General features: G+C 29.7%; 3 protein-coding genes across 4 annotated transcripts; 2 read left to right on the top strand and 1 right to left on the bottom strand.

The window, feature by feature from the left end:
* Positions 1-304: 304 nt before the first annotated feature.
* Positions 305-3,507, top strand: LOC126552448 (uncharacterized). Its single transcript, XM_050207145.1, has 4 exons — positions 305-367; positions 735-1,166; positions 1,285-3,178; positions 3,221-3,507. The coding sequence occupies exons 1-4, from the start codon at positions 305-307 to the stop codon at positions 3,505-3,507; spliced, it is 2,676 nt and encodes an 891-aa protein (XP_050063102.1).
* Positions 3,508-4,755: 1,248 nt separating this feature from the next.
* Positions 4,756-5,265, top strand: LOC126552447 (uncharacterized). Its single transcript, XM_050207144.1, has one exon. It carries the CDS (start codon positions 4,756-4,758, stop codon positions 5,263-5,265), a length of 510 nt encoding a protein of 169 aa, XP_050063101.1.
* A 5,135-nt stretch (positions 5,266-10,400) lies between these two features.
* LOC114130567 (uncharacterized) lies at positions 10,401-25,132 on the bottom strand. 2 transcript variants are annotated; one of them, XM_027995557.2, is made up of 4 exons: positions 24,969-25,132; positions 21,626-21,739; positions 15,621-15,818; positions 10,401-10,970 (listed from the first exon to the last, which is right to left on the bottom strand). In XM_027995557.2, the coding sequence occupies exons 1-4, from the start codon at positions 25,063-25,065 to the stop codon at positions 10,777-10,779; spliced, it is 603 nt and encodes a 200-aa protein (XP_027851358.1). In that variant the 5' UTR covers positions 25,066-25,132; the 3' UTR covers positions 10,401-10,776. The 2 variants fall into 2 exon arrangements, with proteins under 2 accessions (XP_027851358.1, XP_027851359.1); XM_027995558.2 differs by lacking the exon at positions 10,401-10,970 and adding an exon at positions 15,167-15,367.
* Between the last annotated feature and the right edge of the window lie 453 nt (positions 25,133-25,585).

Below are 25,585 nucleotides of genomic sequence, written 5' to 3'. Positions count from 1 at the left end.
TATTGTTATTTGTTTTTATTATTACCAAATACCCTTTAAACATTTGATTTTTATTTATTGATCAAATCATATATGATATTCTGGTGATCTATTATTTCTTTTATTATTCAGGCCGTTAGCGCTGCAAATATTTTCTCCCAACGGCCAGTCGTGAAGGCATCCTTAGCTAAGATGTTTCTTTATATTTTTGTTAAGAGCTGAAGGCGACATTTTTTTGGTGGCCTCGACGTGATTTATTTGAATTCTTATTGTCATAGAATAGATTACACTGGAGTATTATTATTGTATTTATCTTATTGTAAAAATGAATATGCGCTTCATGTTGTTATTTGTTTATTCATTCATATTGATTCCTATTGGGTACTTGGTATTTTTTATTGTATTACATTGTTGCTTATACTATTATTTAGCTTGACTAGCACATTTGTTTATAATATTTTGGATTTGCAACTGATTTTTTTTTTTTTTTTATATATTTCATATTTATTGTTAAAACATTAGACTTTTATATTTATGTTTGTTCCAGTCTTCTGCAACATCATGGCCAACACTTAAGTTACTGATCTGCCTAAGGAATTGGGCAAGCTGATCAAAAGACGTAAACACTGAAATCATCTATCAGCTCAATCAGTGACTATTTCAATAAATTCAACCCAGACACTTCATCCATCCGCCAGTTGCAAATCCGTTTGTCTAAGTTGAACGCATATATCTCTGAATTGCCTGACACACAGGAAGCCATTGTTGATTTTGATCTTGGCCATGATAATGTAACTGATCAAATTGAATTTGATGACCTTACATTAACGCTGGTGGCTGACATGGAAGATGTGATAGCTAAACATGGGCCAAATGAAGCATCCAGTTCTATGCACCATAGTAGTAACTCACACTCATCGCTCAACGAAGCAATGAAATTGCCAACGATCAACATTCCAACGTTCAATGGGGATATTGAAAATCGGTCTTCTTTCATTGACTCTTTTAATGCCCTATTCTATAACAATTCAAGTTTAACTAATGTCCAAAGGTTGCATTATTTCAAATCAAGCGTTTCTCATTCAGCTTCTGAAGTCATAAAAGGATTCTCAATCACATCGGATAATTATCAAGCTGCTTACAATGAATTAGTCAAGCAATATGAGAATAATGCATTGACCATCCAAGTACATATTCGCGCATTATTGAACTCCCCAAAGGTGCATATTAATTCTGTTTGCTGAATTGAAAAGATTACATTACCGCATTAACTCCCACGTACGATCTCTCACGGCTCTGAAGCAGCCTGTGGAGCACTGGGATGCCTGGTTGACAACAATTATCTGTTGTCATCTAGACCCTACTACAGCTGGTGAGTGGCAGTTATTACAAACAAGTAAGGAGCTTCCAACATTCAAGGACATTGAAGCCTTCCTTTCCAAGCGCATAGCTGCTTATGAAGTGGGTTGCATTTCATCAAAATCTGATCAAAAACAAACCAGTGGAAGACAAACTAACTATGTAATCAAAAAACATGATGCCAAGGCATTTTTTGCAAAAAAATCTGAAGTTCATTCTAAAAAGTGTGTGTTATGTACAGCGCCACATAGAGTTTATGCCTGCAACCAATTCAACCAACTGTCAGTGCCTGAGCGCAGGGATGTTGTATCTAAATTCAAACTGTGTTTCAACTGTTTGAATGTTGGACATCAAGTTGAAACTTGTTATTACCCTGGATGTCCAAGGTGCGGAAAGAAGCATAATTCAAAACTTCATGTTGACCCAAGCTCTAATTCAGAACCCCAGAATTCTACCCAAACTGAGATGCAGATAACCAGTCAAACTAATGCAGTATGCCATGCAATGACTAGTAATAAACATCTACCTAACACTATGTCTACTGTAATGCTTGCAACTGCTGCAGTTTATGTTCATGATGCTGATGGACAACCTCAACGGTGTAGAGCAATTTTGGATTCTGGATCTCAACTCAACTTTATAACATCTGCTTGTGCTCAACGATTACGTTTAAAGAGAACAAATGTTTCATTGGCAATATCTGGCGTTGGTACTATGTCCTCTTCCACTATACGTTTTATGCCATCCACTATATCATCATTTTGTCAAGATTACCACTGTTCAGTTGAATTTCATTCATTGCCATCCATAACTGATAAACTTCCGTGTCAAGTGTTCGGACTTGATCAATTAAACATACCTGATAATGTCAAAAATAACCTAGCTGATCCTCAACTTAATGTACCAGGCGTTATGGACATATTGTTTGGTGCTGAGGTTTTTTATGATATTTTCTTGGGTGAACGTCTGCAGTTGTCGAAGCACATTAGTATGCGCAATACAAAGCTTGGTTGGATACTTGTTGGTAAATTATTTGAGAAGTCACTGGAAAAGTCAAAGGCTACAATGCTATCCACAACATCTGCACTAAGTCTATTTACTTCAAGTACCAATGCTGAATTCATCGAAGAAGCTCAAGCTGAAGAGCACTTTTCATCAACTGTCAAACGTTATGAATGTGGACATTTTGTTGTAAGGTTACCAGTCAATGATAAGCTCAATTTACTTGGTGATTTTTGGCCAATGGCAGAAAAGAGATTTTATAATTTAGAAAGAAGATTTGGCAAAGATGAACAATTGGCCAAACAATATAACATATTCATTTCTGAGTACTTAAAGTTGAACCATATGGAACTGGCAACCACTACAGCAACTGGACTAAAGTATTATCTACCACATCATCCAGTGTTCAAGGCCAATAGCACAACTACAAGGCTTCGGGTAGTATTTGATGGATCTTCAAGTACTAAGTCTGGCATATCACTTAATGACATTCTTTTAAAAGGACCAAAAGTACAGTCTGATATATTCCATATCCTTCTGCGATTTCGCATTCACCAGGTAGCTATTACAGCGGATGTTGAAAAAATGTACCGTCAAGTGGTAGTGGCACCGGAAGACAGGGACCTCCAGCGAATTCTCTATCGGAAAAGTCCTACTGAGAAGTTACAAGAATACAGACTATGTAATGTAACGTATGGAACGAAAACAGCCTCGTATCTGGCTACTCGTTGCCTAGCTGAGATAGGAAAATGCACAGACGATCCTAAATTAAATCGAGTAATCACTCAAGACTTTTATGTTGATGATCTCCTGAGTGGCGGGGCATCTGAGGACGAATGTTTTTAAATCTACAACTCGCTATTAACGCTTTTCAATCCAGCTGGATTTTCACTTCGTAAATGGTGCTCCAATTCAGTCAATCTTATCAGCCAAATACCCGCAGCATGCAATGACCCAACTTTTGTATTAAAACTCAATGAAAAAGACACGATTACAGCTTTAGGCCTTACGTGGCAGCCTATTACTGATCAATTTCGTTTTACGTTCAAGCATTGGTCACCACCGCCAAACATGACAAAACGTATATTGTTATCTGACATCAACTCAGTCTATGACCCCATTGGCCTTATATCACCTGTACTCATCCTTGGAAAAATTTTCATTTAACAATTATGGGGAATGAAAATGAACTGGGACGACATTCTCCCAACTGAATTGCAATCTCGTTGGATTAATTTCTACAATTCACTTCAATCTCTGCATGAATTAGCCATACCACGTAAAGTTGTCAGTACTGCGGAATCAAAGATCACCATTCATGGATTTTGTGACGCATCACAAGAAGCATTTGGTGCATGCATTTACTTGCATTCTACCAGTCCTAATGGTCAAGTACAAGTACATCTCTTGGCTTCCAAATCTCGTGTTGCTCCAATGAAGGCTACTACCATTTCTAGACTTGAACTGTGTGGTGCAGTATTGCTGGCTGAACTGTTGCTTGAAGTAAAAAATGAACTCAATTGCTTAGGCATGCAATTTAGTACAAATGATGTTCTGTTATGGACTGATTCATCAATTGTTTTGGCTTGGTTAAAAAATGAAGTTCCCTTGCAATCATATGTAGCAAACAGAGTAGCTCGAATATCAGACATTACAACTTATACACAATGGCGCCATGTTGGTTACAAAGATAATCCTGCTGATTTAATTATCAGAGGCACTCACCCATCTACTCTGCCATCGTTGTCAATATGGTGGAATGGCCCATCTTGGTTGCTTTTAGGTAGTGACTCATGGCCTTGTATTCCAGAGCTACCATCGGAAATTCCTGAAGTTCGTCCAGTAAAATTAGTATTCACCATATCGCAGTCATCCAATTCTTGGTTACTGAAAAAGTATTCGAGTTACATGCAACTTATACGCATAACAGCCTTAGTCCAATGATTTGTACATAATTGCAAATTACAGAAACACATGAATCAACGTATAACAGGTGCTTTGAGTATACTTGACCTCAAGGTTTCCCGAGAATTTTGGATTCGCAAAATTCAGTCTGAAGCTTATCCCTTGGAGCTAAAAGCTTTAAATTCAAGCTTACCCATTCACCGGTCTAGCTGCTTATTGAAGTTTAATCCATTCATTGATAGCAATGGTATTTTACGTGTAGGGGGTCGCTTAGCTTATGCACCAATAAATGATGACTCAAAATTTACAATTGTTTTGCCACCGTCATCCACATTCACAAAATTGTTATTCAAATATGAACACTTAAGATTATTTCATGTTAGTCCACAAGCACTGCTTGCACGTATTCAAATAAATTACTGACCCATCCGTGGACGAAGTCTTGCAAATCGTACCATTCATCAATGTATGCAATGTTTCAGAACCAATCCAAGATCAATAACACCTTTCATGGCCCCACTACCTCGTCAACGAACCACTATCGAAAGACCGTTTTCTCAATGTGGAGTGGATTTCTGCGGCCCAATAATGATTAGCAGTGGTATTCGTCGTGTGAAGAGTGAAAAGGCGTATATTTCTGTGTTTGTGTGCTTGGTCACATGCGCAATTCACTTGGAGCTAGTTTCATCTTTGACTACTGATGCATTTTTAGCTACGCTAACCAGATTCATGTCTCGCCGAGGACAGTGCAAAAACCTGTTCAGTGATAACGGCACAAATTTTATTGGTGCGAATCGCAAACTCATGGCTCAATTCCAGGAAATTGCCAAGACTCATAAAACTTCATTGTTTCTTACTGAAAGATCAATTCAATGGCATTTCATTCCACCCTCAGCACCTCATTTTGGGGGTCTATGGGAAGCTGCGGTTAAGTCTTCAAAACAGCTCCTGACTAAGATTTCATTAAATGCAACATTTACGTTTGAAGAAGCGACCACGTTACTGTGCGGAATAGAGTGAGTATTAAATTCTAGACCAATGACTCCGTTATCCAATGATCCATCGGACTGTCAAGCTTTAACACCCTCTCATTTCTTGATTGGTGGAATTATCACCCTACCACCTGATTCAGATCTATCTGCAGTTCCAATGTCCAGACTTAAAAAATTTGAAATGGTACAGTCTTGTATTCAGCAATTTTGGAGGAGATGGTCCAGGGAATACCTTCCCCAATTGCAACGTAGAGGCCGTTGGATATAGGTAACCCGAAATATTAAGGTGGGTGATCTATGCCTTCTACGACAAGAAAATCTTTCTCCTACAAAGTGGGCACTAGTCAGAGTTCAGGATGTTCACCCCGGTCCTGATGGTACTGTTAGAGTAGTCACATTGCGCAATTCTTCTGGCAATGTATTCAAACGTCCAGTTGTCAAGCTGTCATTGCTTCCAACCGAAGAAGATGAGAGCGAAGAGCAAGCTGATTCATCTCTAAACTATTCATAAATTTGTATTTATATTTGTATTCTTATTTAATAATTTGTATAATTTGTATTTGTATGTTTATTACTATTATTATTATTTTTTTTTTTTTTAAAAACTTGCATATAGCAAAATTCTCATTTTCTCTTATATCACAACATATTTATTCATTTTCTCAATATAATCATTATTTGTTTCTTTAAAAGTTTCATGTTCAAATTTTTGTTGTTATTGTCATATAGATTATAGGTAGTGTTGAAAGGCAGATCCTTTCAAAGTGGGGTGTATGTTCACTACGCTCACAGATTTTAAATTGTAGCGCCAAAATTTAGTACCAGAGCTTGCGTGCGCTGCTCCAGTGTCGGCTGTGATAACGGTTCGCCGTTATCGCACTGACAGTGAGCAGCGACCGTTGATTTTTGTATTTTATTTTTATTATATTATGTAGTAGTTGTACTGACTGAACTTTTATCATTCGTTTGCGATTTTTATTGGTGTTTTCGTTTTCAATGTTTTTATAGTTTTCGGCCACAACCTCAATTTGTTATACATCTTTTTCTTTTTTTGGTTCTCTGTTGTCTCTTGGTCTCGTGCTGTGTCAGGTCGTTGAGTTGTTTTTCTCCACGTGGAACAATTTTTTTTTGTGTTCAAGTTTCTGTAAGTATCGTTCAGCCACTCGGCTATATCATTTATTAATATTACTTTCCAATCTAGGACGCACATAAACATACTTGCAGAAACACGTGAATTATTATATTGGTGAATTGCATGTTCCTTTTGTGAATTATTCGTCTCAGCTGGTGGCCCGTTAGTCGCACGTTCTTGGGATTGCCACATTTTATTATTATATTGTAGTATTTTTTATTGTGCAAGTGTGTGCATCCAAAGACGGTAGCGTTCTGGTTCGAAGCCTCTAACGGACACCAGTTGGCAGGTAATCGGCTGACGAGCCTTATAAATTTATTATTATATTATTTCTTGGCTTCTTGCTAGTCAAGCAAGGTTGCATTTTATATTGTTTTATATTATTATTGTAGCATATTCTTTGCAATTGCTAATCAAGCATCTTATATTATTATATTCATTAGTTGCATTGCTAATCAAGCATTTTATATTATTATATATTATATACATTGCCATGTGCTAATCAAGCATTTTATATTATTATATATTATATTTATATTAACTGCATGCTAATCATGCAACATGGCATCTTGCATTTATTCTGTTTTGTATTCATGTATGATAATCAATCATTAATTTATATATTATGTTTTATATTTACCTGCTAATCAAGCATGAATTATTATTATTTCTTTGTAAGTTTTACCAAACATTTTCATTATTAATGTTGTCATAATATAGCATAGCTTGTATTTTATATAATATTGTTATTTGTTTTTATTATTACCAAATACCCTTTAAACATTTGATTTTTATTTATTGATCAAATCATATATGATATTCTGGTGATCTATTATTTCTTTTATTATTCAGGCCGTTAGCGCTGCAAATATTTTCTCCCAACGGCCAGTCGTGAAGGCATCCTTAGCTAAGATGTTTCTTTATATTTTTGTTAAGAGCTGAGCGCGACAAAGATAGTAATTGAATGCTTTGTCTACATTACTTTATTCTGCTACGATATATTGATAGATCGATGTGAAACTATATAGATTGAAATTCCACTTACCTTCTTTGTGGATAGTTGTATTATTTTGTATCGTATAGCTATCTCGGTGTCATGAGTCGATGAACACTATTAATTACGATTTAATTTACTCTATACACAAGTTATGAAATACTGGACTCGATTTATAATTTATATTGGTAGATGTTTGGTATAAATAGGAAAAAGTTGAATAAAGACTAAAATTTGGATATAGGATTTAGGATGAATATTATTGGATGTTAGGCAGTGTAAATGATAATATAAACAATTTAAGTTTTTAAACAATAAAGCAAATATACCAATATAGGTTTATACCTAGAAAATGGTAAACCAAAGTAAGCTTAAGAAGTTTCTCGAAAATATATATGGGATTTGTCTGTGAGAATCGATCTTGCCCAATCCTCCTGATGTCTTCGCTATTGATGTGTTTCTTGAGTCGTTGATGTTGGTGATGTATTCATTTGCTTCAAACTTGTATGTTGCGGTGGTGAGGTTTGATACTGACTTCTTGTACATCATGTTGGTGAGGTTTTACACTTACCTCTTTTACACTACACTTTTACGCTCTTGTACACTACGTTCTTTTACATTGCACTACTACTGGATTGCACTACTGCCTTTTGTACACTACATCCTTTTTACTACACTGCCCGGATGCTGTGTGGGTGTTGTGGTTTTCATACACTTTCACGCCACTACATCAGGTCATCTGGCGCGGTCAGGTCGCTTATGTGACCCGCATGTTTATTGCGTAATTGTATGATTGGTATTTAGTTTGTATAATTGTTTTCTTATAAGTTATAATATAATGATCTTTGTATTCATTTTACATATATTTAAAATGTAAAATTTTTAAAAGGGATTTTCATGGACGACATTGAACCCAAGAATTGGTTTTTTTCACGCATTGCTGCCAATTTTTTTGCGCTCGTAGAAAATCGACAATTATTGTCGTAAAAACTAAGAACGGTTCTCCTAGAGATGGGAATTTTACCGTAAATTTTTTTTAGTAAATTTGCCGCTAAATTGAATGTAAATTTACGTAAAATAATGTCAATTTTTAATTCTGAATAATATTTTTGAAAATTAAATTTAATACGAGCTCAATAACATTTTTATTACGAAGCTAACCAATATACCACCCGTCCACCCGTCTTGGTTTTACCAATATTTTAATAATATCGACGTATCTATATCGTTAACATAGTAGGCTGTACGCTGTAGCATGATACAAGTATAACTAGTTATATTTATATCATGCATTGTAGATGATATGAAAGTCATTATACATTGTTGTGCACATGCAAACAAGTGAAATGAGAGGTCGATCAATTTTAAAACGGTAAAAAATATTTACCGGGTAAAAAAAATATCGGTAAAATTTACATTCAAGAAATTCGCCAGCGCTAAACGGTTCGCAATACCATACCGTTTATTATGATACCGATTCATGTTGACCTACACAGGTTTAGACAAAAATTCGATAACTAGAACGGTTTACCCCCCCCCCCCCCCCCCCCCATAAATTATTAAAACAATTCAGACATTTATATTCCCCGATTTTTTTATGGTCATGTTCATGCGGATGATAATAAAATAAACTCTTGAGATGGAAGATGGAGATACCATAGATTTTTGTATTAAAATATTGGATATAATATTAACCATGTGATTTAAAAAGGTTTTCACATAGGACATTATTCCTAATTTAAGCATGTTAAGCTGAAATCTGCAGTCACATGAAATTTGGAACTTTCTATATACTGAGTATAAGTAGTATTGTTATTTCGTTATGACGTGAGTTACATCACTTGGCCTTTGGCCTTTACCGTTGATCTACCTAGTGTAAGTATATATTTTTGTTCTAAATGGCGATGAAAATAATGTTTTATTTCATGCTTTCTACGAAGCACAATCTAGTTGTATTCATTAGTAGCTAGGCTTGGTATACACGAAATTATTTTCTTACAAGATTATATTATAATAGTTAATCAATCGATATGTTTAAAAAATAGCGATCACAAATTAACTACGGGACAATAAACTGATTTTAAAGTGACAAATTCTCTTGTAATACACAAATACAAAATTAAATGTATGTATATATATTGTGTTATGTGTGCAATAACTACACTATAAATGTTGTCCAGTGGGGCCTAACTTCGTCCTCATTGTAGGTACTTACGTCACATTTTATTCATCACAGTCATTTCGGGTTCAATTATGACGAACAATGGACTAAACAGGTATCCAGCGGTGTCATTTAATTAAATATGGAGTAGGTTATTGTTTGCAAGCCAACTATATACCGATAATCGATTAAAGAATAATAAAATAATTTATTGTTTACAGTGTTTACAATGTTTACACAGTTAATAATAAATTAAATAACACGCAGTAATTTGTTTGCTAAACATTCAAATTCGATTTACTGCAGAGGCTTACCACTAATATTAAATATTAATATATTTCAATTATTATTGTCAAAAGCGACTTTTCGGATTGTGACCACACCTAGACAATTGCATCTACGGTTTTATCATTTTCAAACACAAAATTACTATGTTTTAATCGTCTCCACAAAATCGTTAATTGGATATGACACGTAGTCGACGACAGGTGTTATAGGGGTGATTGTCGAGACCAGTGGATTTAACTGTATAACTATTATTATAGTCGTCTTATTCGTCCTAGATATATCTAAAACGCGTTGAGAGCTAAATGGGTTTGTTTAGGTTTGGCATTAGTGAAAGTGTCTTAACGAAACAATAATATTATTAACTTTGGATTTTTCCCGGGACTTTGTATGCTTCTTATTTCCGGAAAATAATAATTCGTTATCAAATTGTTGTATTAGTTATACGTAGCTATATGTACTATCCAAACGTCGTGTATAGTATGGATTTGATGTAGACGTGGACGAGGATGATTCGTTTAGATAAAGTATTCAAGTAGTTGATGTACCGTATGGTACACAATGTAATAGAAATAAAATTAACAATAGTAATTATAAAAATAATGAAATAATAATTATAATGATTTAATAATAATAATAATAAATAATAACAAAAATGATCATCAATACGAATATCAAATAATACGAGTAATTAAACATAGGTGTGTATTTGGTCGTTATGCGTAATCCTTTTGTTCAGGTGTTCGGATGGATTCTGCGATTGACAATAATTATTCACAAATGAGTAATGACTAGATAGTTATGACTACACTATAACACAAAATAACGATGTTATTTCGCAGGTAAAAGTAATATTATGGTAATCGAAAAAGTTTTGAAAATGTTTTCTGGACAACATTTCGATCGGCGATACATTTGAACAGACGACGAGCCCAGTTCGGTTGATAAAAACGAACGCCCAGGCCGCTTATCCGATGGACAACTGGACCCTGATTGGTCGTATTAGTTTCTTGGGTGGCCGGCAGACGTTTCTTCCGGTTTCCGGACAGCAAAGTTCGGGCAGACAGTCCACGGTGGTTCGGCACTTCCGCGGAAACAGATCGTAGCGCTTGGGAGGTGGTGGGCTGCACTGAAGGTATTGCGGCTGGCTGGACCTGAGGCCTGTGAAAACGATCATCGTAATAGTTTTGTGACTGTTGATTCTGAAGCAGCCACTCGTGACCTGTATTTCGTATCTCGTGATCTCAAAAAAAAATTTTAATAACGAAAAAGAATAACAATAATATGCACTATCGGATACAATCGATACTCAATGACATGGCGAGTTTCCCTTTGAAAACCGGACGAAGTGTACTTTCGTATATTTTATGCGATCGTTGAAAATTTGACCTTTGGATATTTTCAGTACACTAAATGATAGTTTCGTTAAAAATGATGAAGTACTGAAATAGTAAATTGATCTAGTTGCGACTAGTTGCACTAAAGATTTATAAATATGATTTGGAAGATTTCTATCACAGATAATGATTATAAAAAAATAAAAATACAAATAAATTTGATTAACCATTGAATTTAATTTAACCTAATTTATTTAATATTTTTACCTAAGTTAAATCATATACATTAAAGTTAGAGTTCGCATAATATGTTTTTAAGTTCTAAACCACTACCTACTTGTTTATACATTTATAACACTATGTTATTCTTATTTAAGTACTCACAGTAAAATATTTTAAAAACTACTGTTTTAAATTTCGACTAATTATCAAAATTTTCAAACATTTCACAAGCTTTCTATTTGAAAAACAGGTTTAATAATAAATTGAAATCTGAGTATTTGGAAATAATATAATCCTTATGATATATATTTGAAAATTTCAAAAATCACAGTTTGAATAGAAGCATAGCTTAAACTAAAATACATTATCTTTTGGGCAATGAGTACCTATGCTTAATTAATCATGACTTAATGTCTATACCTATGACTATACTATTCACGTTGCAACAGCATAGGTAAACTCGGGTGACATGTGTCGAGAAAGTAATGCTCACCCGATTCCTATTCATGCAGCAGCTTAAAAATGAAAGGGAAAGGTAGATTTGGATTTGAGCTAAATAATAGGGGTGCGAGTAACTTGGGATAACGCTAGTCACCTAATAAATTTAACCAAAGATCCACCTTAATGCAACAAAACGATGTAGACCAGTTATTCGATTTTGCATATGTATATTGTATGTATGTATTTTAATTGTGTGTGATTTTAAAATATAAAATTTTTTAAAGAAAATATTAATTCATTAAATGTTTTCTTTCGTTTTCGCTGAATTATGTTTTCTATAATTTTTGTCACACGAAAATGTATGTTATTGACAGTATGGTCATATTTTTTATAATAATGATTATTTTACGAACGCCGCAAGATGAATAAAAAGTATTTATGAATATTTTTGCATATACTTAAGATAATAACATAATATAGAAAATAGATTAATATTTTGTATACCTTGCTGGTAGAAAATGTCATATAAAATCAATTATTATGTAATAAAACCGATTAACAGCTGTGTGTAAATAAGTTGTTGCTTTATTAAAACCAAATTTTGTAGGTAAAATTTTTTTTTAAGATATTCAACACCGAAAACCATGGCTAAATACACTGGTATGTTCTTATCTTCGTTCTGTGCGTGTATGCTACGTCATTCTGTCTACATTATCCGAGAATACGCGCCAAAATTTAAATTAATGTAGTTAGTAGGTATAATCATTAGTAGGTTATAAATATTATAGGTTCACTTTCGCATGACGATGACTGTCAAATAATTATTATCTTTTCAAGAAAATTTAATAATAAATATTATAACTTAATATAATATACATATATACATATATATGTTTCGTAGAATCCGTTATCTTATTGTGTACCTATAATATATACCTTTCTGGTGGAAAAGTGAGTCTAGTGTATTTAATAGATAAAAATTGAAAGTATTTTCGAATTTTTAAAGTGTCAAGAAAAACAATATTATATAGTATTCTCAAAATAAATAAAATATATTATAATTTAATATGTAAATATATAGTATATTTTCACAATCTAATATTTATTGGTGATATTGCAGTAAAAATAAATGACAACGTTGTGTAAATAATTTAATTGAAGTCTTCATACGAATAAAAATAAAACATGCGTTAAGTCAATTATTGTTTAGTGTGTAATGAGTATTGATTAACTTCGTTATTATAGGTGGTTAAAAAAGTTACGACCGCACGATTTTGACTACTGCGTCCGATTTACATCCTTCTACGAACGAACATTTTTAAGTCACGTTTCGGCGGTGGCTGACTTCACGGCCAAAAGTCGTTAAAACTGTTTTTATTTTTTCAATTGCATTTTTAAAACCGTATTTAGATCATTATATAGGTAGCTTATATTATTATGTTTAAGTTAAATAACGTGCGTCAAGACTAGAAGATAGGTCGAAGTGGAAGAGAGTTTAAGAGTGTTTCAATAACGTTTTAGAAAAAATGTCTCTATAATTCCTGGTTTGGCTTGAATATTTTTTAGTAAGTTTGAATTGACGTATTATTATTTTTTTAGAAGGTGCTGTTGTAACGCTTGTTAAGCTATAAATAATCCTTTTTTAGTATTTCATATGATTGCAATGAAAATAAAGAGCACAAAATTATTGAGTTCGAAATAGAACTAACGGATGTATATGTATAATATGTATGTACGTTAAATATAAGTTTTTTTGTTATTTAGTAATTTATATATATTATTTTTGTTTGATTTAATTCGAAAAATTATAAATAATATTAAAATTTTTCAGTTATTATCTATTCTTTATAATGTATTGGATTGAAAATTATCTTTCAACTATAAATAGTTACTTTGTACTTTGACTGAAAAATCAAATTGAATACTGGTACAAAAGGAACCAGAAAAGAAAATTCGATCACTTTGAATTTATGTTTATTAATTAAATGAATTAAATTTCATAAAGTAATATTATTTATACTTCTTATATATTGGTGAATTAACGTTATTTTTTTAATAAGAGGACAATTCATACCTATTTATACCTCTTAATTTAAAACAAATAGTTTGAAAAATATAATAGTACCTATGGAATATATGACTAATAAGAAAGTGCGTTGATATTGAAATAAACAAAAAAAAAAAAAATTAACAATAATTATCAAAAGTTCTAAAGTATAAAAACTTTTGTAATACAATTTATACTTAATTTATATTTTAAAAAAGGTTTTGATTTTATCAATTAAAATATATATTATATATATATTTTACTTAAAATATAAATATTATACTTTAAAAACTCGTAAGCGTAAACAAATAACCAACTATTAGCTAATTATATTTATTTTCATTGTGATTACTTAAATTAGGTAAACATATTATATTAATAAAAAAAATAATAATATTCTATAATCTAATAAATACAAAATTTTTTTTGTAAAATGTATGATTATTATTTAGTAATATTATGGTTATGAGAAAAATATTATACCTAAATCGTATAATGAGAACATTAGAAATTATTGTAGGTATCTGTTCAATGTTTAAAATTTAATTGGTTAAAACATAAGTTTTTTTTTCTATTGTAATAAATAATAATTTATAATAATGTCTTTGATGTTTCTTAAATATCATTTACGTATATTTAGATGCAGTGCTTTTTGAAAATATGGATTCATGGTAAACTCTATGTCAAAGTTGAAAATGGAAATAGAGGTTTATTTAATTTAAGTTGGATTTAATAGTGGGTAAATTCCGTTACTCAGTTATCGTTTTATATAGAAATGTAATTAGTATCAAAGTTCTAACGGTCTAAAGCAGCACTCAATTTATAACAGGTATTACACAGCATGAGAGAATATTACAATACCAACTAAATTATTGTAAGCACTTATTTCTTAGTTTTTATTCTTATTGATATAGCCGAGAAATTTCAAGTATTTTACCAAGAAAATTCAATATTTTTTTAATTATGATTTTAAAATAAAATTCGGTTTGATTACTATTGCAGAAGCATACATAATATTGTGTAAATATTTCATGGAAAATATTTTTTTTTTTGAGAAGTTCAAGTTAGGTTAAAAATGCACTATAATTATTATGAAAAGTTGTATATATCCATATCGTACATTAATGGGGCTTTTATTTTTTTAAATTCCCTACTAAGTGGATAATATACTTTTTGAAATTATTAGAAATAATAAATCATATACTTAAAAATGTAATTATTTAAGATACAGCATTGGTGATATATCAAGATATTTAATATCTTTCAACGTTGTTAAGGTATATTTTACAAAAATGTATGTAAAAATACAATTTATTTTTGTAATAAATTTAATTTATTTTATAACAACAAGTTAAAATGAATAATGTATTTTGAAATTTAAGAAGTATAATATAACACTTGACATTTTTGATTGGTGTAATGTTAAAGTGCAGTTAGATAAACAGTGCTTTTCTCATATCCCTTTTATTGCGGTTGAGCTGCAGGCAGTATTAGTCGAGTAGGTACTAAAACTAATCAAAAATACTTATTAAATAATATGTCGATAATATATGTTTATTTTATAATTGTGCTGTAATGTAAATAAATAGTCGTTTAAGAGAAATTGTATGTGTAAGTTTAAGATTGTTCTGAATTTATTATTTAACATACAATCAAACGTTTTATCAAGTATAAATGTATAATTATTACATTAACTTGACTTAATTATCAGTTTTTAAATTGTGTAAATGTAGGTATTACTCATATTATTTACTATGTTCTTACTTTTCGTAATGGTTTTCAATAAATCATTTCGCCAACTTGGTAAAGGAATCCGACAATATTTTTGACCATTGAGTCCACCACCATATCCACAACATATTCTTGGCCAGCAGTCTCTATCAGATTCACAATGTTGACGAGGAAAAACTGGTGGTAATTCAAATCCGGGACACGATTTATTGTTCAATTGAAAAATATTTGCTGAAATAATCTAATATTAATCTAAATAGTACATACATAATATATATAATATATAATATGATTTAAACTTTAAATTAATTATTAGTCATAAATTTAATATACCAATCAGTACATAAAAAATAATTAAAGATAAATTTGTCGTTCAGCTATATTATATTTTACGATTAAATAATTTTGGGATTTGTTTCATTTAATTATAAATTAACATTCATTTCAAGCTGAAGTTTCGTTAATGAACAAAGGTTCCTTTCCCAACCCATCAAGTTTTTTTTTTTGAATGTAAATAAAGGAATGTAATCACTTATCTTATTTTACCACATATTATGTACTCTACCTATACATAAATCTTTTTTTTTAAAAAACCCTTATTTAAAAAATCTCTAACTAAGAAAAAAAAAATAATAGATTTTGGTAATTTTTTAAAACTAATGTAATTTAATTTTAAAAGTAGTATATTTAATAACAGAATGATAATTAGAAAAAATTGTAAATGCTGTATCCCAAATTATTTTATTAGAAAGAGTTTTAGATTACTTATTTTTGAATATTCTTTACAATTTAAAAAGATGGAAAAATTGAAGGTAATTCAATAGAAACATTTTCATATTTCGTGGTATATTTTAAATTAATTGTTTAAAAATATATATATATATATTGTTAACAGTATTATATTGTTATAAACTAATACATCTTAACTATAAAGTAATATAAAAAATAATACTTTACCATTGATTCGGGTTTTTTACTGATGAGTGAATAATATTTTATAATATTGCTATTATTGTTATTTTTATTTGTTACGCAAGTGTTTATAAGATGTCAAGAATAAAAAGCGATGTTAACGCTTTGAGTAGGTACGTTTAAACTTGTAATTATTTATTAAATAGATAAAAAAAAAATACTTAAGGTGTTTAAAATATTTTAAAATAAAAGCTGCTTAGACTGAGTTTATACTTTATAGTTTTATTTTTAACTGTAAATTCACGAGAAATATAGTGTTCATTTTTACGTATTTATTTTTATTCGATATTATATAAAGTAAATGAATTATTCTATTAATACCAAAATAACCTATTTGTATACGACAGTGAGTTTTATTTAAATGCATAGTGATTTTTTATTTAAAAATGAAATCAAATAATATCTATTATGAGGTTGTAATATATAATTTGATTTATCGTTGTTTAATACGACTTAAATTTCAAGAACCCTTTTAATATTTACAACTTTTGAAGAATATTTCAATCAAAATTATACTGAGAATATAAAAAACTGATTTAAAGGTTATTTTAATTATTACTTATACATGATAATAATTTAAATAAAATGTTTAAAACAGTTTTTTTTCAATATCATCAGTTTAGATTTTTTAAAGCACTTATTAAAATATTTTGTTTCCATAAAATTTCATTTAAATAAATAATTTGTTATAAATAATTAACTGGAAATACAGAATAAAAGATAAATGAAACTGTCTTATAAGCTTATTTTATGAGTCCAATGAAAGTAGAATTTACTAATATAATATTCTGAACAGTAGTCAGAAACCAATTGTTTTTAAAATGATGTGTATTTTTACAGATATTGATTTTTAAGCCAGTAAAAGTGATCCAAAAGTTTTATACCGTTTATATATTAGTTGGAAACCGACGATACTTCTGAAGAAACGTTTGTAAGCTTTCAATAGTTTCTTAGAATACAACAAAATTCACAAGACTCAGTGAAATTTATGACGTAGTTATAACCATATAAAAAAATCGATGGGATCGAAAACTGGTTTTGCGTAAAAATTCCCGTTTTTCCGTCACTTTTTTTTGTTTTTCTCGATTTTTTTGAAAACTGTTGAAAAATGTTTACTTTTGACTTCTATAATGCACTAAAGATATTCACTTTGCCATTGGAAATCACCCCCGAAGTTTGAAATTGAAGCATTATTTCAACTAGTTATGTTGTACACAGACACACAAAATAAAAACACACATCATTGTAGAATCAATATATTTATCACTCATTCAGAATTTAAAATATGTATCAATTAAGCTATATAATAGTTATCATTTTATTCTAAATATATATTTTTATTTTTACTTGATTTCTAGTTTTTGAAATTATATTTATGTCTAATTGTGATATAATTTAGTAAATAATTTACTATTTGATCACTCACACTTAATACGATTATAAATAAATTATTTAAACATAAATTAAAAGAAATTTGTTCATAACTAATTATATATGAAATATTTGATTGAAGATGTTATTTTTATTGGCAGTTCAATATAGAAACCTCAAAATTTTAATTTTTAAAATACACGATTTAAAAGTATAATATATGAAACCGATCAATCATAATCAGTGGCATATGTTTTGAAGGTTGTTTTGTGGTATTTGGTGTTTGTTGTTGTTACTAGATTGATCTATCCTATCATTCAAACCGTTACGAAGATTAAGAAATAAACAGTATTTTTATTAGCAATACTAAATTTACAAGTGTAAATATATCAAAATAATTTATATGTAAGTAATTTTAATGTTTCTATTTAATACAATAATTTAAATGTTCGAAGATTCAAATTCCGTTTATAAAATTATTATATTAAACGTGTAAATCTATTACCAGATCAGTCTGTGACATATTATATTTAAGCCTACAATTTTAAATTAACAAAAATATTTGGATATTGGGAAAATATTCATTACAACAAAATAATTAATTGTACATAGGTCATTAAATATGTACAATAGGTATTTAAAACATCTGATAAAATTATTATACAATGTATCATAATATTAACTACCATCCAATTGTACAATTTACAATACATTTGACATTTAATCAATAATTATTAATTTTTATAATATTATATAACTAGCTATACCTTAGTAAGTTGTAGTTAAGTATAGTTTTTGGTTGTATTGTGTAGCCCAGAGCAATTTCCGGACCAAGTCGATATAATCTGATACGTAGATTAATGAAACATAATTAAGTTGGCAATAAATATTAAGAGCGTCTACTTAGTTGCTTCATTGTATAATCAATACATCTTATTTTTTAAAATTTTAAAATTAACATTTAAATGTGTTTATAATATAATCTCTAGTATAAGTTTAAAATATAGAGCGCTTTTGTATGAGGTTTTTGAGGTATCTCAATAATGAGTTTCTGGGAAAGAAAAACCCGTATAATAGAATCGTATTATTGTTGTTATTGTTGTTGTTACGTTTTACACACTCCAAGTCTATTAAATCATAGAAAACACAAAATTTAATTACATTTTTTATTAAATTAATAAAAGGGCATGACAATAAATAAGTAATTCTTATGTATTATTATTTATAATTTAATTTTGAGCAAATGATAAAATAATGAAGCTCAGTTAACTTGGTTAAATATTTAGTTATTATTCAATAAAACGTAACTAGTTAAAAATTAATTATAATGTATCGTTTTTTTTTTTTTCAACTCAGTTAGAGCGTGGTTTGAACGCGTGTTTACAAATTATATTCGGTATGTCTAATGTGTAAGGTGAAACGAGCCAATTAAAATTTACGGATTCCTTACTTAAGGTATGCTTATTATTTAAATAAAATATCAAATTAAATTCAAACGAGACATGAACAAATATAATATTATACTACATGAATGGGAAAACCTATTCAATAAAGAATATCGAAATCCCATTATAATTTATGCTTTTAGTTGAAATTATTCTTTTTAAATAATATGAAAATGTATATTTGATGTGTTAAAATTGTATAACAATTGAAACTTATAAGTACTTATATTTATAATATGATGATTAGTTTTCTTTTTTTAAATGGTTTAAGTTTTTGTAGTTTGAAAAAAAAACGTAAATTTAGTTTATATAGACAAATATTGTTTGAACCGTTATATTATTACCCCCAATATTATACATAATATTATAATATATACTCCTAGTAGTATTTATATGCTTGTATAAAAATAATAATTGTTATTTATAAATAATTAATAATAACATAACGAGTATAGAAACCTATTGATGAGATTTATAAAATATAATATTTAACTCCATAGCCCAGATGAATAATAGTCCATATAAAACCTCATAAGTCGAATCGAAAAACATTCCCTGTATGCACACATAAAGGAAATCGAAAGTAAAATAAAATGAATAGTAAAAAAATATACATCTAAGAGAAAAGGTTAACGATAGCGAAGAAATAAGGTACCAGATTTACGTTTTCTTTCTACTGAAAACTACGTACCATTGAACACTAAAAGATAGATATATCGGTGGAAATTTTTGAAAGAAAAAAAGTGTGTGAAATAAGTGAAATACGTGATATGAGGTTGGCGCGATGGATGGTGGCGGGGATCGTTTGGTCATGATAGATCAAAAGGTGAAGACAACCGTCAAAACAAAAAATCGTCGAAAGTCACGAAGGTCGTGAATTTAGTGGACTTGTAAAATCTAACTATATAGGTACGTATATCATGCTGATAAAAATACAACTTTTTCAAACTCATAGAATATTTATGAGCTTGTAAATAATAGAGTGGGTAAGATGTCTTTGCTTTGGATTTTATAAACCTACACAATAAGTGCATGTAATATAAATATCAAAAAAAAAAAAATCTAGAAAGAACAATTAAAAAATTACATGCGTTGGTTGATTGTCGAACGAATGGGTTTTAACTAGAGATGGGAGCTCAGTAAATTTACTTGGTAAATTTTACCGATATTTTTTTTACCCGGTAAATATTTTTTACCGTTTTAAAATTGATTGATCTCTCATTTAACTTGTTTGCATGTGCACAACAATGTATAATGACTTTCATATCATCTACAATGCATGATATAAATATAACTAGTTATACTTGTATCATGCTACAGCGTACAGCCTACAATGTTAACGATATAGATACGTCGATATTATTAAAATATTGGTAAAACCAAGACGGGTGGACGGGTGGTATATTGGTTAGCTTCGTAATAAAAATGTTATTGAGTTCGCATAGAAAATATTTGTATGATTAGACTTGCAAGATGCTATGTGCTTATGAAACAACCATAATACTTTAAAAGTTTAAAATAAGAAATGTGGACAAAATTGTCTTCCTAATAAATTAGCGTAGACAACTTACTAACTAATTGAAACCACTTTAATACTATATTATATTGTATTTAACGAAAATTTTATTTATTTTGTAATTAAGCGTTTCAAACATAAAATTAATAGTAAAAATATAATTGTATGGTCATCCTTTAGAAATACTTGGCATATGTTTGTATTCCTGATTTTGTAAATTTCATATTTTTAAAATATATTGAATTCAATTCATTTAATTTTCAAAGTTTATTTAACAATAGAGGCTTGTTTAATTATTTAACTTCAAAATACTACAACTTAAATTTATACTTTTCATCGAGTATATTTTATTTATTATACAAAATTACGAAATAAATATTGCGTATGGTTTTAAAAATAAATCAGTAAAAATGTACTTTATTGATTCTACGTAATATTTCTTAAAAACATTAGAAACCTCGACAGATTTACGCAGTTTGAGTAAGTGGAAAACGAAGTTGCAAAATCATTATTTTAATAGTTCTTTTGTACCTTTGTAAGTTGATTGACCTATAGGTCCTACATAGTTTCTTTAAAATGTTTTCAAACTAATGAGTTTTACCCAAAAAATGACATAGACTTTCAAATCTTCTTAGAAAATCATGGAAAGATTAAGAAAATGGTTTTTAGCCAACAGTTTTTTTTAGAAAACATTATTATTCGCTGAGACAGTGAGAGCGGGGTAGCTTACGTACGTTTCTTGGTGGTAGTCCAACCCGATGTCGAGACGTCTTGTCCGTCTGAATCGCATTTACCTCCGTCACAACTGAGGTCCACATCTTCTAGACTGTTGTTAAATGAATCGTCGTCTGAAACATTCAAAATACGAATAATAATAAAAGTATAGATGAAATAATACAAAATAGTAAGTATTTGGACGTATAAACAATGTTTGATAATTTTGGGAAAATTGAAATTGATCATGTTAGTACTATATTAGTCCATTTTCCCGGGGTCTTGTGAGGAATTAATATTTGATTGAGTCCTTTGATGTCCGTTTAAAGTGAACCCACACACTCGCCCACCACACGTGTTTTCAAGGTCTAAGGACTCTTTATTTAGCAGGGTAAGATTTAGGTATGTGGTTTTTGTTTATTAAATAACATTAATAATTATTATTTATTTAGTATCTACCTACTAGAATGTTACTTATTTAATTTTAGTTAAATAAATAACTATTAAAAATTTAATTGGGCAAGTACCTAATATCATAAGGAGTCGTGTTATATATATATATAAAAAAAAAACATACATCATTGTAAAATCAATACATTCATCACTCCGGTCAGAATCTAAAAATATAAATCGCTTAAATATTAGTGTAAATGACTTAAATTAACTATACGAATTATAATTTTAAGTAATAATTAAAATTAAATGCCTTAAAGTTTTCTTTGTTTTTCTTCAAAAAATAATCAATCACATTTAGAAAATAAAGCTTTCTTATAATTTTAGATTCTGATTTCATTCTTTCAACTTGTATACAGTTCTTTCTATCTACAGAAGTACAAAATCTAATTTTTATGTGTTTTGGAAAACGGTCTTTCATACTGCTGTTTAGCTGTTTTTTATCGTAACATCAAGATAAATACAAAGAACTATTTTAACGTTTAGGATACAATTTTTACTTCTTATTGTTATACATTTTATACATTAAATGTTCCTCGCTGGAATTGTTAAATTTATTGGTTATATTTTTAAAAACTGTAAATAATTTTTGAAACTTAATTATTTAATTTCCAAAATTTTAATTTGTCTAATTGTCTTATTTTTAAAAAGATAATGACATTAAATTGCTTAAATTTTTGAGGAACATCAAATCGTTGGTACGTAACAAATTCATAGGCAGACAATATTTTAATCAAGTTTTCATTATTTTGTTACGATCCACGTTTGATAGCGTATGGCGATTGAAATTAAAAAATTAAAATTAAAATATCATATTATTATACATTAATTTAGAGCCCGGACTTATATGCGCTAAAAAGTATCAAAATATGTCATTATATATATATTATTATAAGTAGAAATCATTAATATAATATGCAACAAATATGCATTAACAAAATTTATATTTAAAAATTCAGAGTTGTATTAAGTATAAAAAAAAATATAATATAATATAATAAAATATAAATGTATAAATAATAACACGTATAAATAAATACATGAATATTACTGTTTAAAAATAAAATATTTAACTCAAAATGTGTTTTTATTCTTTATTGTTAGAATTAATTATTAAATTATATTCAAGTGACAAGTTTTTCTTCGGTAAAACTTGCCGTCTGTCTATTAATAAATGCTTGTATATCGAAAATAATCGTCCACAATCTACTGAAGTTATTAAGGCAAATTTAAAAAAGCTTAAAATCATTGGGTTTTGATCGTTATTATAACTATTTTAATTATAATAATCAACATTATTAATAAAAAATATAAATTAAAATAAAACGAATTGTTTTGTATTTATCGATTTTATCGTTAAATAATTACAACACATTCGGGGATCAAATTTGTGGGGCTCCTATGTTTCAGCATGCAGCTAACTATAAATCCACCCTAAATCAGACCCTGCTTCATAATATGACAACGATTACAAATTATTTCAGGAATAGTATTGATTAATGGGGTTTTTTTGGAGCCATCGTCGCCGGTTATGAAAGTTTGAGATCTCGTCATAACGACGGTATCAATCAGAAAGACTATTTGTCTAAAATGACAAATTGTTTATGAGATTATTATTTATCCAAAAATATTTTTTACAATTATTCGCCATCAATTAGGATTATTAATTTTAAACACGAGATCCTGGACATATGTCTCACCACTTAACGCCGGTCTTAAACTCAGCTTATAGAAATATTTTATAAGTCGAAACATTTCGTGTATGTTTAAAATTGTACTTAAATTGGTGTAACGATAAAAATAGATAAAATACTGTGTATAAGAAGTGACAATAGAAAAACACGTTATGGAATTTTTCAAATAATTTCACGAACAAAATATCCACTATGAGTTATCTACAGATACCGATTAATGAAATATATTGTATACGAATGAAAAAAATTGTAATTTTACACACTATAAAAATGATAACCACGAGAATCAAACGAAATAATTTTGACAACAAATGCTTGAAAAAAAAAAAAAAAAAGAAACGAATACCGAATACTATGTCGCTTTATTTCGTGGCGTTTTGTGTAAAAAAAAATATATATATATTGATAATACGTAATTTTAGCCCAATAAACGACAATAAAAATAAAAATAAAAATTGATGATGATTTATTATAGTCATGTCGAGTTGCGTTACCCGACACATGATAATAATATTAAATGCAATTTTTTCGACTTATCGAGGTTTTAGACTTAAGGTTTTCGAAAAAAAAAAAAATTTAACTCACAGAATTTTTAAAACGTATGTAGGTATGTATTAAAGTTTTTATTATTATATTCAATATAAAAAAAAAAAATGTAATTTTATAGTTTATTTAAATAAAAAAAAATTACCACGAACAAAATATAATAAAACATGTGTACAGTTTTGCAACTTTATAATTTGTTATCTTACTTTGACTTAAAATTTTAAAAGCACATCAATATAGTATTTAAGCCGATTAAATAAACGGTTATAAAAAATGTCCGTTATTATCCGTCTATATTCGGAGCACAGAATGTTCGAGTCATCTATGATTTTTCTTTCGAGTGATCGAGATTTTCGCAAGGGAGCGGAATTTTTTTCGACTCATCGAGGTTTCACTGTATTATATTTTTTAATTAATCGCTTAGGCCGAGGTGTGCCGTCCAAACGACGCCCGCCGAGTTTTCCGTTGTTGCCGCCGCCGACCGATTTTTCTCGCGCTCGATTCCGCCGTCGAGGCATTAAAAACCAACAGAATATGCCCTAATAGAATCTCATAAAAATATAGAATGTAATATCTTACAACAGCGGTAGTACTATATCACTATCGTTTCGAAAATATTCCAACTACCCATCCCGATAATAATGTTAATGAACGTGTGCGTGTACCGTACCGTTTTTCGGCCGTGGCGAGCCTCCGTTTTTCACGCCGACCGCGGCCCGGACGGCCGGCAACAAGATCAGCATGGACAGGACGAACCGGTGGCGCATAGTGTCGGAGCATTCGGATGTCACTGCCGGTGCGATCCAGACGCGCACACGCTAGACTCGTCGGCCCTCGGCGGTTGCTTTTCCCTTCCACACGCCGTCGTATCGAGCGCGAAAGCAACGACGACGACGACGATAATATATCATTACGATAACGATAATATTATTATTATTGTTACAGTCGTCCGCGTACGTCAGGTACAAGGTGATTACGAATGTCCGTGTCGGCCGTTTACCTATACGCTTTGAAAATACTGCACGTATACACAATGATAATTCCAAGTCGTTGTTACGACGTATTTTTTTTTTCTTAAATTTTTATTTTTAATTTTATTGTTTTTTTTTTTTTTTTCAAAGCTTTTGACCATTATCGTATTATTATTATTAATATTATACGATTTACCGCATCTGCTTTTTAATTCGTTTTTCGAAAATATTGTTCCGAATGTTTTGATTATGTATACCTACTGCAAATCGAGTAGGTACATAGATTCTCAGCAGCTAAGCGCTTAAATTTTTCAGG

Source organism: Aphis gossypii, chromosome X (assembly GCF_020184175.1).
Source record: "Aphis gossypii isolate Hap1 chromosome X, ASM2018417v2, whole genome shotgun sequence".
NCBI classification, from domain to species: domain Eukaryota; kingdom Metazoa; phylum Arthropoda; class Insecta; order Hemiptera; family Aphididae; genus Aphis; species Aphis gossypii.
This window is presented reverse-complemented; position numbering and strand designations above follow the sequence as displayed.

What these genes read in the sequence shown, in the direction of transcription:
- LOC126552448 (XM_050207145.1), top strand. Translation starts at nt 305, where the DNA reads ATGAATATGCGCTTCATGTTGTTATTTGTTTATTCATTCATATTGATT. An exon ending in TGATTCCTATTGGGTACTTG is followed by an intron (nt 368 to 734) that starts GTATTTTTTATT and finishes CCTGACACACAG; the next exon opens with GAAGCCATTGTTGATTTTGA. An exon ending in CGGGGCATCTGAGGACGAAT is followed by an intron (nt 3,179 to 3,220) that starts GTTTTTAAATCT and finishes TTTTCAATCCAG; the next exon opens with CTGGATTTTCACTTCGTAAA.
- LOC114130567 (XM_027995557.2), bottom strand. Translation starts at nt 25,065, where the DNA reads ATGCGCCACCGGTTCGTCCTGTCCATGCTGATCTTGTTGCCGGCCGTC. An exon ending in TTGGACTACCACCAAGAAAC is followed by an intron (nt 15,819 to 21,625) that starts GTACGTAAGCTA and finishes AGATTATTTCAG; the next exon opens with CAAATATTTTTCAATTGAAC. An exon ending in ATTGAAAACCATTACGAAAA is followed by an intron (nt 10,971 to 15,620) that starts GTAAGAACATAG and finishes TCGTTTTCACAG; the next exon opens with GCCTCAGGTCCAGCCAGCCG.
- LOC126552447 (XM_050207144.1), top strand. Translation starts at nt 4,756, where the DNA reads ATGGCCCCACTACCTCGTCAACGAACCACTATCGAAAGACCGTTTTCT.